The 12,523-nt window shown below is 48.4% G+C and overlaps 1 protein-coding gene across 1 annotated transcript in view; it reads left to right on the top strand.

The window, feature by feature from the left end:
• Trappc12 (trafficking protein particle complex subunit 12) overlaps window positions 1-12,523 on the top strand; it is a 64,074-nt gene that overhangs the window by 25,696 nt on the left and 25,855 nt on the right. The window contains exons 4-5 of the mRNA XM_057778469.1: window positions 3,026-3,139; window positions 4,361-4,499. Of these exons, the coding sequence (XP_057634452.1) occupies window positions 3,026-3,139; window positions 4,361-4,499 (253 nt within the window). The remainder of the gene's footprint in view (window positions 1-3,025; window positions 3,140-4,360; window positions 4,500-12,523) is intronic.

Here is a 12,523-nt window from a genome sequence, read left to right as displayed (position 1 = left end):
TTATTTATTAAAATACAAGTGAAATGCCACTACAAATCTTCTCCCGTAGCGCTGCCTGTTTGTCTGGAGGAGGATCAGTGTACAAGTGACCACAGAGTACAGCAGGTTGGGAGCGGTTGGAGACAAAGACAGACAGGTTCTCAGAGGTGACCAGATGAAGCTCTTTTGAATTACTGGTGTAATTATGCTTCCCCTAATGGTTGCATTAGCCCAGGCAGCTCACAGCACTGATGCAGATGTGTGCTTGCTCACACAGGCAGACAGTTGTACAATGACAACAGTAAGGAAAGCATATGAGACACATACTTACTGCATGCCTGCCGTGTACGGGGGATGGTATTTTTTGTCGTGCCCAAGTAAGCAATAATCCATGCTCCAAATGGGAGGTTTCTCTCCTGCCCACCAGTTCATGAATGACCCCTCAGAGGTTTAATATTAATTATAAATGTTTGGCCAATGTCTCAGGCTTATTACTATTTAGTTCTTACATTTAAATTAAACCATTTCTGTTAATCTATGAATTGCCACATGGCCATGGCTCTTACCAATCTGCTGGCATGTTGTTTCTTGGGCAGTAACTGGCGTCTCTGACTCTGCCCTTCTTTCTCCCAGTATTCAGTTTGACTTTTCCACCTAGCTATCTTCTGCCTGGCTATAGGCCAAATCAGCTTTGTTTATCAACCAATGAGAGCAACAGATATTCACAGTGTACAGAAGGACATTCCACATCACTGGGCCTGTCCACAAGACACCCGCAAATGTTCTGTGGCAGCTGTGTGCCCCAGGGCTGCCCAAGGCCACTCAGTAACAACTGCTGACTCCTGACATCAGTGTTTTTGATCTTGGTCATTCTTTCAGGTGTAAGATGGAATCTCAGAGTTGTTTTGATCTGCATTTCTCTGCAGGGAGACATCTTGCGAGGAGGGAAGGCCGGTCAAAATCTGTAAGACACAATTCCTAGTGGACCTGTTTTTTTTTTTATTATTTTTATTTTTTTGTTTTTATACTGTTGTGATTTGCCCAAATTTAGATTGATATGGTAGTTCTGTACCAACTCCACACCTGTGTCACCATCTAGATACCTTTCTGGTTTTCTGCTTTCACCCTTCATCCATTTGCAGCAATTAGAAGTTGAGTCCTTGTCCTCAGTGAAGGAAGGTCTGGATTTCTTTTACCTAGGCACAACTGGGCCTTACCTGAGTACACCTTATCTTGAGACTATCACACCCTTTTATTTTGGTTTTTGAGTTTGGGGTTTTATTTTTGTTGTTATTTGTTCATAGGGCTCTTGGTTGTTTTTGTTTTGTTCTGTTTTTTGAGACAGGCTCTTTCTGTGTATCCGAGTATCTTAGTTATGCTTTCCATTGCAGTGAAGAAACAACATAACCATGGCGACTCTTAGAAAGGAAAACATCTCATTGGGACTGGCTTACAGTTCAGGTTCAATCCATTATCGCCATGGTGGGAAACACGTTGGCATGCTAGCAGATCTGGTGCTGGAGAAGTAGCCAATAGCTCTACATCTGAGTCCACAGGCAGCAGGAAGAGATTGAGACACAGTGGGCCAAGCTTGAGCATCTGAAACCTTAAAGCCCACCCCAGTGACACACTTCCTCCAACAAGGCCACACCTCATAATAGTTCCACTCCCTGTGGGTCTATGAAGGCCATTTTCTTTCAGACCACCACACCTAGACAGGCCTCGGACTCACTGTGTAACCTCAGACTGTGTAGGGCTACAGGCATTTGCTGCCATACCTAGCCCCATCACTCCTGCGTGAGATCCAGATCCTTCTGCAATTGCTGCACTCTGATCAGCCCTGAGTCCCCACAGTCACCCTGGGCCATCCTTTGACTCCAGCCCTGCCTCCCTGCAGCTGTGTGGCTTCCTGAGTTCATTGTGCTCTCTTCCCACGCTACACAGGTTTCAGGGACACAACTTTCCCATGCCCACATGGGCTGCGTTCTCCCTTCATTCCGACCACTTGGTATTTCGTAAGTCTTCCTCTACCACGATCCCATCAATCCAGGTGGCTTCTCCATCCGAGTGACCGATCTTTGATATATGTGCATGAGCAAGCACGGATCTTCTCACTCCTTCCTGTGTGTGTGCACACATGCATGTCCAACAGATTCTTCTGTGACATATTATCTGGAATTGAATTGAATCAAACTTCACATAGTGCCGGTCTTCCTTGTGAGATCCTAGCTGTAATAAGGGCGCTCACCACTTTGCCTGTAGGAGGTGCTGACTAAATGAACCACCTTTGCCTATTTATGAGACAGTAATGAGAAGCTGTCTCCAATTGTGTCTTCCTCAGAGATCGAATCATGCTCACTCAGAACACCCAAGAGAACTAGCGAAAGGTCTAAGTCGTGCTGGTTCATTCTCTCTTTCTCCCCCTTTCTCCTCTCTCCTCCTCCTTTCTCTCTCTCTCCTCCATGATCTACTGTGCAGTTAGTGCCAGTTACACTGAGAAACGTCTAAGCATCTTCAAGTTCCCACATAGGTTAAAGCACTGATGTCCTGTAGCTTTGCCCAGTGCTCCCTTCCTGTTATGGCACAGGGGAGAAACAAAAGTGAGAGCCCAGACAAATGAGCTGTCTGCCTGCCCTTGTTGCCAGCCTTCCCGTGCTTCAAGTGTGACCGGAAGTGGCATAAAGGAAATCCTACAGCACAGATGTGTCTAACACATTTAACGTTGATTATACATCAACATGAGGGTCTAGAGGTATCTGCTACAAAGGGCATCCGTCTTCTAGATTAGGAACGAGGAGGAGCTGTCCAGCAACCTCCCCGTGCTCTGTGCCTCATTCAGTTTTAATGTTGTGATGTGAATGTCTTGACTGACCTGTTCCTTGTACCTTTTCCTGCCAAGTCACATGGGCCATGTTGTCAAGTGACATTGGCCTCTGTGCCAGCTAGCCAGCCGTCTTTGCCCTGGTTATTAAGATCTGGACGGCTCTGCTTCCTCAAAGGGAGAAAGCGCATGTGCGGTTAACACCTCCTGCTCCTGTTCTTACAGAGCTGCAGGAACTGGAGGGCAGCGGTCGACCTGTGCGGACGTCTGCTCACCGCCCACGGACAAGGCTATGGCAAGAGTGGGCTGCCCACCAGCCACACCACGGACTCCTTGCAGGTCAGCGCCCTTTCTGTCGTGTTGTTAGATGGTTTATCGTCATGTGGGGGCACACAGGACTGTAGCCTTTCATGTAAGATGAACAGGATAGGGATTCCTACATTCTGAACTTGATCTCCACGAGAGGTCAGTGGTCCTTCCTTCCCAAGTTTCCTGCATGTTTAATTCCTCCCAAGTGACCTGAAGGTCTCAGTCTCCAGCAAGTGTAGAGCTTACGTGTTCTAAAATGTGTGAAGAGAGACTTACATGGAAGGAAGCTCCTCCAGTGAGGAATAGCCTTGGAAGTCCTTCAGGGCCCCCTCCCTGTGGAGTCTTTAACTTCAGTTCCAATGTCACCAGGAGTCCCAGAATGGACCGTGTCCCCAGACTCTGCACCACTGAGAAGAGCTTCCAGTGGGCTGTCTGTGGAGAGCCTGTGGCAGGCTTCCTGCTGTCTGCTTCCTTCCCACCGAGAGCCTGTGCACTTGGAGAACAGGGCAGTGGTCCCTCGACCCCATGCCCTCCGTGTCCGGAGTCGCTCACTTGTGGACACGGTGTCCTACCCGCCTTTCATGCCTTCCTCTTGTTGGTCATGGCCAATGTGGTCTTCTCAGATGAAGTCCTCTCACTCTCACGACCATGGCAGCTTCCTCAAAGCCATGTTCAGTGCAGTCTTCCCACCCTGTGTGGGCCTCCCGTGGCCAGTGTACACGCCATGCTCATACTTCTCACAGACAGCCCTCCGAGCCTGTGACCACACCCCTCCCTGTGCTTGCAGGGCCTCCTCAGATCAACCCTTCCATTCTGAAGGGCCATCTTCACGCAACCTGTGTGCCCCACCCCTCTCTAGGCTTCCCCACTTCCATGTTTCTACTCAGCCCACTGTGGGGTCCTCACAATAAGAGGGCTGTTTTTTCTACCGCTGTGTTTCCACAAGCCCCACCGCAGAGTTCACCACAGCATGGTTCCCTGTAATAAGAGGGGCTGTTTTCTCTTCAGAAGCTGTTGTGATGCTTAGGCACACACCTTGTATTATTGAATTAGACTCAGTGAAATGGAACTGTTCACATTGCTGCTGTGGAGCTCAGCGTGTTTCTGTAAACTCGGGACCTGTGCAGATGTGAGGACAAGAGTAATCTCAGCCCTGAGTCCTGACTTCCTTGTAGTAGAGGTCAGGCTCCACACAAGGTCTTGCAGACAGAGCTGACATGGGGTGACCTTCTGTCCCGTCCTGCATTTCAGCTCTGGTTTGTGAGGCTGGCACTGCTGGTGAAGTTGGGCCTTTTCCAGAATGCTGCGATAGAATTTGAACCCTTCGGAACTCTGGACCAGCCAGACCTATACTATGAATATTACCCACACGTGTACCCGGGACGCAGAGGTAAGGGGCAGTGCTGCACATCTGTGTATTGTATGTATCCACTCTGCTTTGTTGGGGCTTATGCAAAATTGATTTCCTGGGTTTTCCTCACCCAATCATGAAAAACTAAATCAGTAGCCTTGCACAAAGCCCGAAGCTATAGAAGTTCATGCAGTTTTTGTGATCGGGCTGACCTGGAAGAACTTATTGGTGCAGGCTGACCTGGAAGGGTCACTTAGAAGCCACCTGGCCAGCACCTGCTAGAACCTGTTGCCCACTGTTCTCCAAGTGTGCACTGACATTATGCCATGGCATAGCACAAGTGCACATGTTCCTGAAATAAAAGCAAAGATCCCTGAGACACGCTCATCTTTCTATGTTGACAGCTCCTGGGAGTCTCTGTTTTTAATTTATCTTAAAATTTGGTTATAGCAACCAAGGGCATCACAGTCTCTACCATTGTTTGGAATCACCAGGCCATAGCATGGGCTGTACTAGAACAGGGGCTAGACTTAGGATTTAGAGAAGGGAAGGCAAACTCTGAATCCTTGTGTCAAGCATGGTGATTTGGATGAGTAAGCTTGGTCCCCAGTTGATGGCACTGTTTGGGAAGGTTTAAGAGGCGTTGCCTTGTTGGAGAAGGTATGTCACTGGAAATGGGCTTTGAGGTTTCAACAGATGCTAGTGCTTCCCAGTGCACTGCCTTGTGGCTGTGGATCAAGATGTGAGCTCTCAGCTGTCCCTTTGCCCCACTGTCGTAGACTCTAGTCTCTGAAAGGGTAAGCGAAATTGAGCACTTCCTTTGATAAGTTGCCTCGGTCATGGTGCCTCAGCACAGTAGTAGAAAGTGAGACACGGAGGTGTAGGGTTTTACAGAGACAGCCACACTGTGTCCCTAGAGAAAGCCATTTTAGATGTCTTCTGACCAGCTTGGAACTGGCTGCTGGGAGCTGGGCCCTTCAGTTGCACCTGCCCGGCCAAGGCTGCCTCCCACTGGTGTCTTTGTGCTTCAGCATCCTCAATCACAGAGCAAGGTGGGAAATCCTGCACTGAGTGTAGAGATGCTGTTATGTGTAAGTGGCTGTGCTGTAGCTGGCACAGCAGTGATTATGCACCTACTATTCTGTGCTGTTTTGAGTTCACTGGTGATTTGTGCCATCCTTCTGTGAGGCTGGTGGGCCTCACTTGTGTGCACCCCACTTGTGCACCCCAGCAGCTCTACAAAGAGTCACCCTGGTTGTCAGAAAATGCAGCTTGCAGAATCAGGCAGGACCAAGGGTGTAAAGACAGGGTCGGTGGCAAGTGTTAAACCTTAAATTCACATCAGCATCTTAGCTGTTGTTGGCTGACAAATCCATCAAGAAAGCTGGGCAGATAAAGTGTTCAGCTGCTTTCTGTGTTGTTTTTAAGCTCAGATCCTGAGGCGTTGAAGGGATGTGAAGAGAGTGGAATAGGTAGCTCTGTGTCATTGGCCTGTTCTGTCCCCTGTCCCTGTTACCTCTCACAAAATAGAGCTAGGAGGAGCTCATCCTTTTTAACTCAAGAGAGCGGGATCCAAGGTCGGCTCGTAACTGTAGTTCAGGTTAAGCTGGTAATGTTGCTTCTGACTAGAAGAACTTAAGCTTGTAAGGAGGATTCATTTAAAATAGAGCTTAACTCCCTGCCCTATCAGAAGTGGGTTTGTGAGTTTGAGAAGTGAACCAGCATACCGGACAGACTTCATATCAGACAGACTGACCTCAGAGGTCGACCTCCAATCCTTAATGGCTAATGCTTTTCACTCAACCAGGGCCCAGTCAATCCCTTTATCCTCTGTACAAGCAGGGCAGCCAGGTGAAGAACCATAGCCAGGCTCTATGAGGTACGACATCTAGAAGCCATGCCCTACCCACCCAACTAGCAGCTAGAGAAGGTGGGGCAGAGGCTCCCCTATAGTGAGTCTGCCCTGGGACACCACACACCAGTGCCCCAACCCCACACTGTAGCTGGGAAGGCACCTGCTGTGTCCTGAGTGCCAGCAGAGTTGTCAGTTTGCCCTCTCCATGGATAGGTCACCCACACCCTCCCAGTGTCCATCCGTCCACTCCACATCCATTCCCAAGAGACATCCCCATGTACAGAAGAGAGATGCAGCCTCCTGTAGTGATTCAGGGGTGCTTTCCAGCCTGGGAGCAGGCAAGTGTCACTGATGCTGCCCCACTCTTTCCTCATCCCCAGGTTTGCACTGCTCGAGGGTCTTCTTCCCATGTTAAGGCAATGAACGCTGGGATGTTGTTCAGTAGCTTAGCTGATATGAGGTCCTGGAGGTTGGAGTTCAGTGGCTTAGCACATGTGAGGTCCTGGGCAGTGAGCACTGGAGGTTGGAGTTCAGTGACTTGGCACATATGAGGTCCTAGGCAGTGAATACTGGAGGTTGGAGTTTATTGACTTAGCTCATACAAGGTCCTGGGCAGTGAGCATTGGAGGTTGGAATTCAGTGACTTAGCACATGCGAGGTTCTGGGCAGTGAGCATTAGAGGTTGTCTTTTTTTCCACCATATGTATTTGTTACTTTTCTGTTGCTGTGATGAAACACCATGTCCAAAGCAACTTACAAAAGAAAGGGTTTAAATAGACTTCTGGTTCCAGAAGGTTGGATGGAGATGTGAGAGTGCTTTTTAGGCAGCTAGCACAGCAGCTAAGAGCTCACATCTAAATCCACAGCACAAGGCGAAGAGATTGTTTGAAACCTCAAAGCCCACCCCCAGTGACACACCTCCTCCAATAAGGCCACACTTCCTAATCCTTCCCAAACAGTTCCACCAACCAGGGACCAAACATTCAAATACACAAGACTATGGGGCCATTCTCATTCACACCACCATACCACACTTCCCTCACTAGTGTGTTAAAATCACTGGATAAAGTAACTTAAGGAAGGACAGGATATTTTGACTCAGCATTTCAGAAGGGACACAGCCCATCCCAGAGGGGAAGTATGGTGTGTGAGACAGCTGGTCACATCTCATCTGCCGTCTGCCTGCCCAGAGAGTTAGATGGGATGCTGGTGCTCTGTTCATTTTCTTTGAATTCTTTGGACCCCACCCTGGGGATGGAGCCACTCACGTTCAAGGTGGGTTCTCCCACACCAGTTAAACATTTCTGGGGATATCTTCACAGGCAGGCCAAGAGGGTGTCTCCCACATGGTTCCAAATCCAATCAAGTCATTAATTAAAGTTACCTAAGTCACCTTAGGAGGAGTGGCCCTGTTGTGTACAGATAGCTCTGACAGGTTAAGGACATCAGTGTGTTTAGAAACTGGGGGAGAAGAGTTACAGCTAGTCCATTTTCTTTGATAGCTGTGATCCTCAGGAGTTAACCAATTTTTCTCATGAAGAATAGCTGTTTTCCTTCAGCCTAAGAACCATTTCCTCAGCCCTCCTCACAGGCAAGGCTGGTCCCTCCTCTGCTGCACTCTACCTTGGCCTCAGAGTTAAGAGCTAGTTGTGATTAGGTTTTGTCTGTGACCGACAAAGCATAGAACACAAACCACAGAGGTTCATCTCTAAGGGCCACCGAGCTCCCAAGCCAGTAAGCACATAGCTTCACGGAGGGTCTGAACTCTTCCTGGTGACATCCCATGAATTGCAGAGTTACTGTTTCATATCAGTGGCTGCTGAAACTTGACACAGGTGTTGGAGGACTCTAAAAGGCAGGTGTTTCCTGAGAATGTGATAAAAAGCTCAGCTCCCCTTGGCTTCTGACCGCCACTGTCCTGCTGTCCAGTATCGTCACGTCTATTGCTCAGGAGTGCAAAGACTTCTGTGGGGACTTTCCAAAGAACATGCTTCCATGAAGGACAGGAGCAGCTGTTTGAGTCCAGGTGTAGAGCAGCCCTTTGTCACTGTACAGTCTGAAGCTATGTTCTCCAGGTGTGCAGCCTGAAGAGCATGCAGATGTGCAGCCTTAAAACATGTAGATGATGTGCAGTCTGTAGAGCATGCAGATGATGTGCAGCCTGAAGAGCATGCAGGTGTGCAGCCTTAGAACATGCAGATGATGTACAGCCTGTAGAGCATGCAGATGTGCGGCCTTAGAACATGTAGATGATGTGCAGCCTGTAGAGCATGCAGGTGTGCAGCCTTAGAACATGCAGGTGTGCAGCCTTAGAACATGCAGATGATGTGCAGCCTGTAGAGCATGCAGATGTGCAGCCTTAGAACATGTAGATGATGTGCAGCCTGTAGAACATGCAGATGTGCAGCCTTAGAACATGTAGATGATGTGCAGCCTGTAGAGCATGCAGATATGCAGACTATATTCTGCTTCTAGCTGAAATTAAGTGGCACCCGGGATGTGGATGAAGGGAAGACGGGAGTTGTGCATCATTAAGCAGCTAATTTGAATTATGAAATGGACATAAATCTCACGTGCTGGAATGTTAACATGCATCCACAGTGATAGGCTGGACGCTGGCAAATGCTTCTTATCATTTGTGGCATAACAAGCATAAATGTAAGAATTTGATTCATTCATTTCATTTTAGCTCACAATATATAAGCAAAGCAAATCATTAAAATGTGCTTTAAAAAGGAGGAGGTTATAGTCATACAAACAAATAACTTTTATGGACAAGCTTTAATATATTTCATTTAAGATTGGGCAGAATTTCTGCCCATTCCGGATGCTCATAACAAGACTTGATGAGTTGTGTGTGAAACTGATGAAGCTGAGGCTTTTTGTTTTTCATTCACGAAAGGGACAGTGCTGTGTTTGATATATTTGTCAGACAGTTCAGCAGTTCCCCTCCAGTGTTCAGCTGTGAGTTCCAGCTGCTCTGCTGCACAGAGCCTCCTTCTTGCTCGTGGGAGCAGCAAGGAGGACAAGTTCGAGCAGAGCAGCCCCAGTGCCCACAGTACTCTGGCCTCTGCCCCCACACTTAACTGCTCTTTCCTACCAAGGCTGCATGTCTCTCCCCAGCACTGAGCCCCCTGACTACAGCTCTCACTGCCAGTTCTGCCCTCTCAGCAAAGCCCTCCAACCAGGAACTCCCATACTCCCCGATCTAGGTGTCACGTGTTCACACATGTTCACTGAACATGCTTGCTGTCTGTTTCAGGAGTCTGTCTCCCTTGGTTCCCTACTTTCCCCAGGTTGCTCAAATTCCTTCCCAGGCAATAGAAACATCTATCCCTCCTCCTAAGGTCCCAAAGACACAAGAGTCACAATCCCCACCCCAGTTCATTCTGGGGACTGCTGGGTTTACTACAGCTCTTACAGAACAAGGTGAGGGGTTACCTACAAAGGCATAGGTGCCTCTCCGCTCAACAGGCTTCCCCATAGCTGCATAGATGGAGCCCCTTCCTCTAGTCCTCCATGGCCTACATACTCTGGCTCCTTCTGAGGCTGTGTTCATTTAAGGCAGAGATTCACATAACGGGTGGTAGGAAATGACTGGATGGTCGGGGAAGGGGGTCCTGACCTCATCTTTCAGGGTGGGGTGTGAACAGGCAACAAGATGGTGATGGCTTGACTCCGAGCACAGTCAGAATACACCTATGCCTTTAGGATGCACAGTTAGCCTCTTTCCAGTGTGGGGCTCTTACAAAGACTAGTGTAGGCGGCACTGCATGTTCCTCTGTGTGAACATCCATGGGCTTCTCCGAGGTCTGAGTTAAAAGTGGTTTTGCTGAAATCTCTTGTGCCTGAGTTTTCAGCTTAGCAAGAGACCAGATTACTGTCGCAGCAGCTCCACATCCTCTGTCCCCTCCAGCAGCACTGTGTGGTTTTCTTTCCCAACTCAAGCCAGACGCTTGGCTGGACTGTGACCCGCTGGACCTGCGGTTCCACCTCTTGTCCTCAGTCCCTTCCCCTGAGTGCTGTTCTGAGGGGCTTCCTTCCAGGGCCACGCTCATACAGGCTCCCGTTGCTGCTTTGCTGATAGGCTTTTTGTGTATTGGGCGTTTAATCCCTTGTTAGTTTTACCGGCAGTTTCTCCCATTCTAGGAAGGATTGTCAGAAGGGTAATCAGTCTGATTTGAAAGGGCCAGCCTGACCTTTTTGTTTGGTAGCATCTCCTGGCAACTCCATATCCACTGTATCTACAGTCATAACCACAGACATCCTGGCTATATTGTTGGGGTCAGAGTAGGAACTGAGGCACACAGGGACATGTACCAGGGAACATTCTGGAATATATGCTTAACTGAGCCGCAGCACACTGCTGCTCTGGTCATCAGCTGGACATTGATGTAGCTCCGAGTACATGAATAGTGCTCCCATAGATCTGTGAGAAGCTGCTGGCAGCTGCACAGGGCACCCTGCTCTGTCCTCTGTGGAGCCACGCTATGCTTCCTCTCCTCAGGGCACGCTTTCCACATTCTTTGTGTTCAAGGAAAGGAAACAGGAAGCACAATTAGTGTAGCACGTATTCCTATGGAATCTTCTTCCTCAGAATGTTGGACTCCAGAGTCAGACATCCCTGTGACCCACACACACCCCACACGTCTCACTTATCCACTGCCACTCCTATACTCCCTGAGGGTGTCCTACCTCCCCAGAAAACTGCTACCACCCCACCGCTAGCGAGAACGAATGAAATGAAGGGGTCAGGTTATATACTGGACACTATAGATTATTTGGGGTTTGTCTGTTTGTCTGTAATGTTGAGAACAAAACCGCTCCTCTTAGCTTTGCTTTTCAGAACCTTCCTTGTGCCTGGAGTGGCCTTCTGCTTCTTGTTGTTTTGTGACCTACTAAAGCTGGGTTTGTATTCAGGTGTTGACGGGAGTTGCATCCCTGGATCGTATCAGTAAGCTGTTCACTGGAGCTTTGTAGTAGCCTTGTGTGCTCGTACAGTGAGTGTGCACCTTGGCACAGTTGTAACTGATGACCTATTGCTGACTCTCCATCAACAGCTGGTCACGGTTCCCAGTGAGCTCACACTCTGCTTATGCATTGCTGTAATTCTGTCTTCCAAGAAGCGAAGTGCCCATCCACCACCATTTTCAGACCGTTCAGAGCCCTCTTCTGCGGCGAGGACTCGTCGTGGCATGAGTTTGGGTCTTAATGATACTGCTTATCATTAAACAGTCCCTCCCTTTCAGTGCTCAGAGGATGTGAGGCAAAAGATCTTGCTCCAGAAAGAAAACACATTTTTACTATCTTCAGTGTGTCAGTGCAGCGCCCCTGACGGGCTCAGGTCTGTGTTGAGTTCAGGTTTCAGCAGCTGCAGCGACAGCAACACTCAGGAGCCTCACTGTAGAACTGAGTCCTGGTAAATCACCCCCACATCAACTGAACCAGATGTCCTGACTCTTGAATTAACTGAGAGCTAAGTTTCTGTCCTCCCAAAACTGTCTGCTCCTCTAAATTCTCACCTCTTCTTCAGTCTTGTTCAGCTCCCCCCAACATCTGCAGCTTGCAGGTCTCACTCTCAAGCGAAATTTTGAAACATTTATATCCACACAAATCTGACATAGAAGCTCAGAATTAAGTGTGCAGCATAATATTGCAAACATCTGGGATTTCATTTTTTACTGCAAGATCAGTTCACCTCCCACAGCTAACATGTTGTGCTGAAGTTAGATTTAAATTTATAGTTCACATTACTCTGCCTGAACTTCAGAACACCAAGGAAGAACGCCCTCTTCCTGCTTCCCGCTTCTAGAGGAAGAAGATGCCCTCTTTCTGCTTCCCACAGCTGGAGGAGGAAGATGCCTCTTCCAGCTCCCCACAGCTGGAGGAGGACCCTGTTGGCTACTCATCATTCTCACCAATTTTTGCATTAGAACAAACTATTGAAGACATGAAAACTCACCCTGAGGTTTCATTGCTACCACTATCCCACCCAAGTGAAGGCTTGATTTTGCCCCAACACTTGCTCCAGTTGAAAAGGCAGTAAGCTACAGCTAGTCCATGCTTATCATCATCCTGCCTCCATCTAGAAACTTTGATTGAGTAACCACTTTTGGTCTAAGATATTTTTGTGTATGTATAAATGTAGCATGTGAACAAATGCACGGTTGGGTGTAAGATGACCGCAGAAGGTTGGGAGTGTGTTGTG

This window comes from Chionomys nivalis, chromosome 1 (assembly GCF_950005125.1).
Source record: "Chionomys nivalis chromosome 1, mChiNiv1.1, whole genome shotgun sequence".
Classification (NCBI taxonomy): domain Eukaryota; kingdom Metazoa; phylum Chordata; class Mammalia; order Rodentia; family Cricetidae; genus Chionomys; species Chionomys nivalis.
Note: the sequence above shows the minus strand (reverse complement) of the source record. Positions and strands in the feature narration are given on the sequence as shown.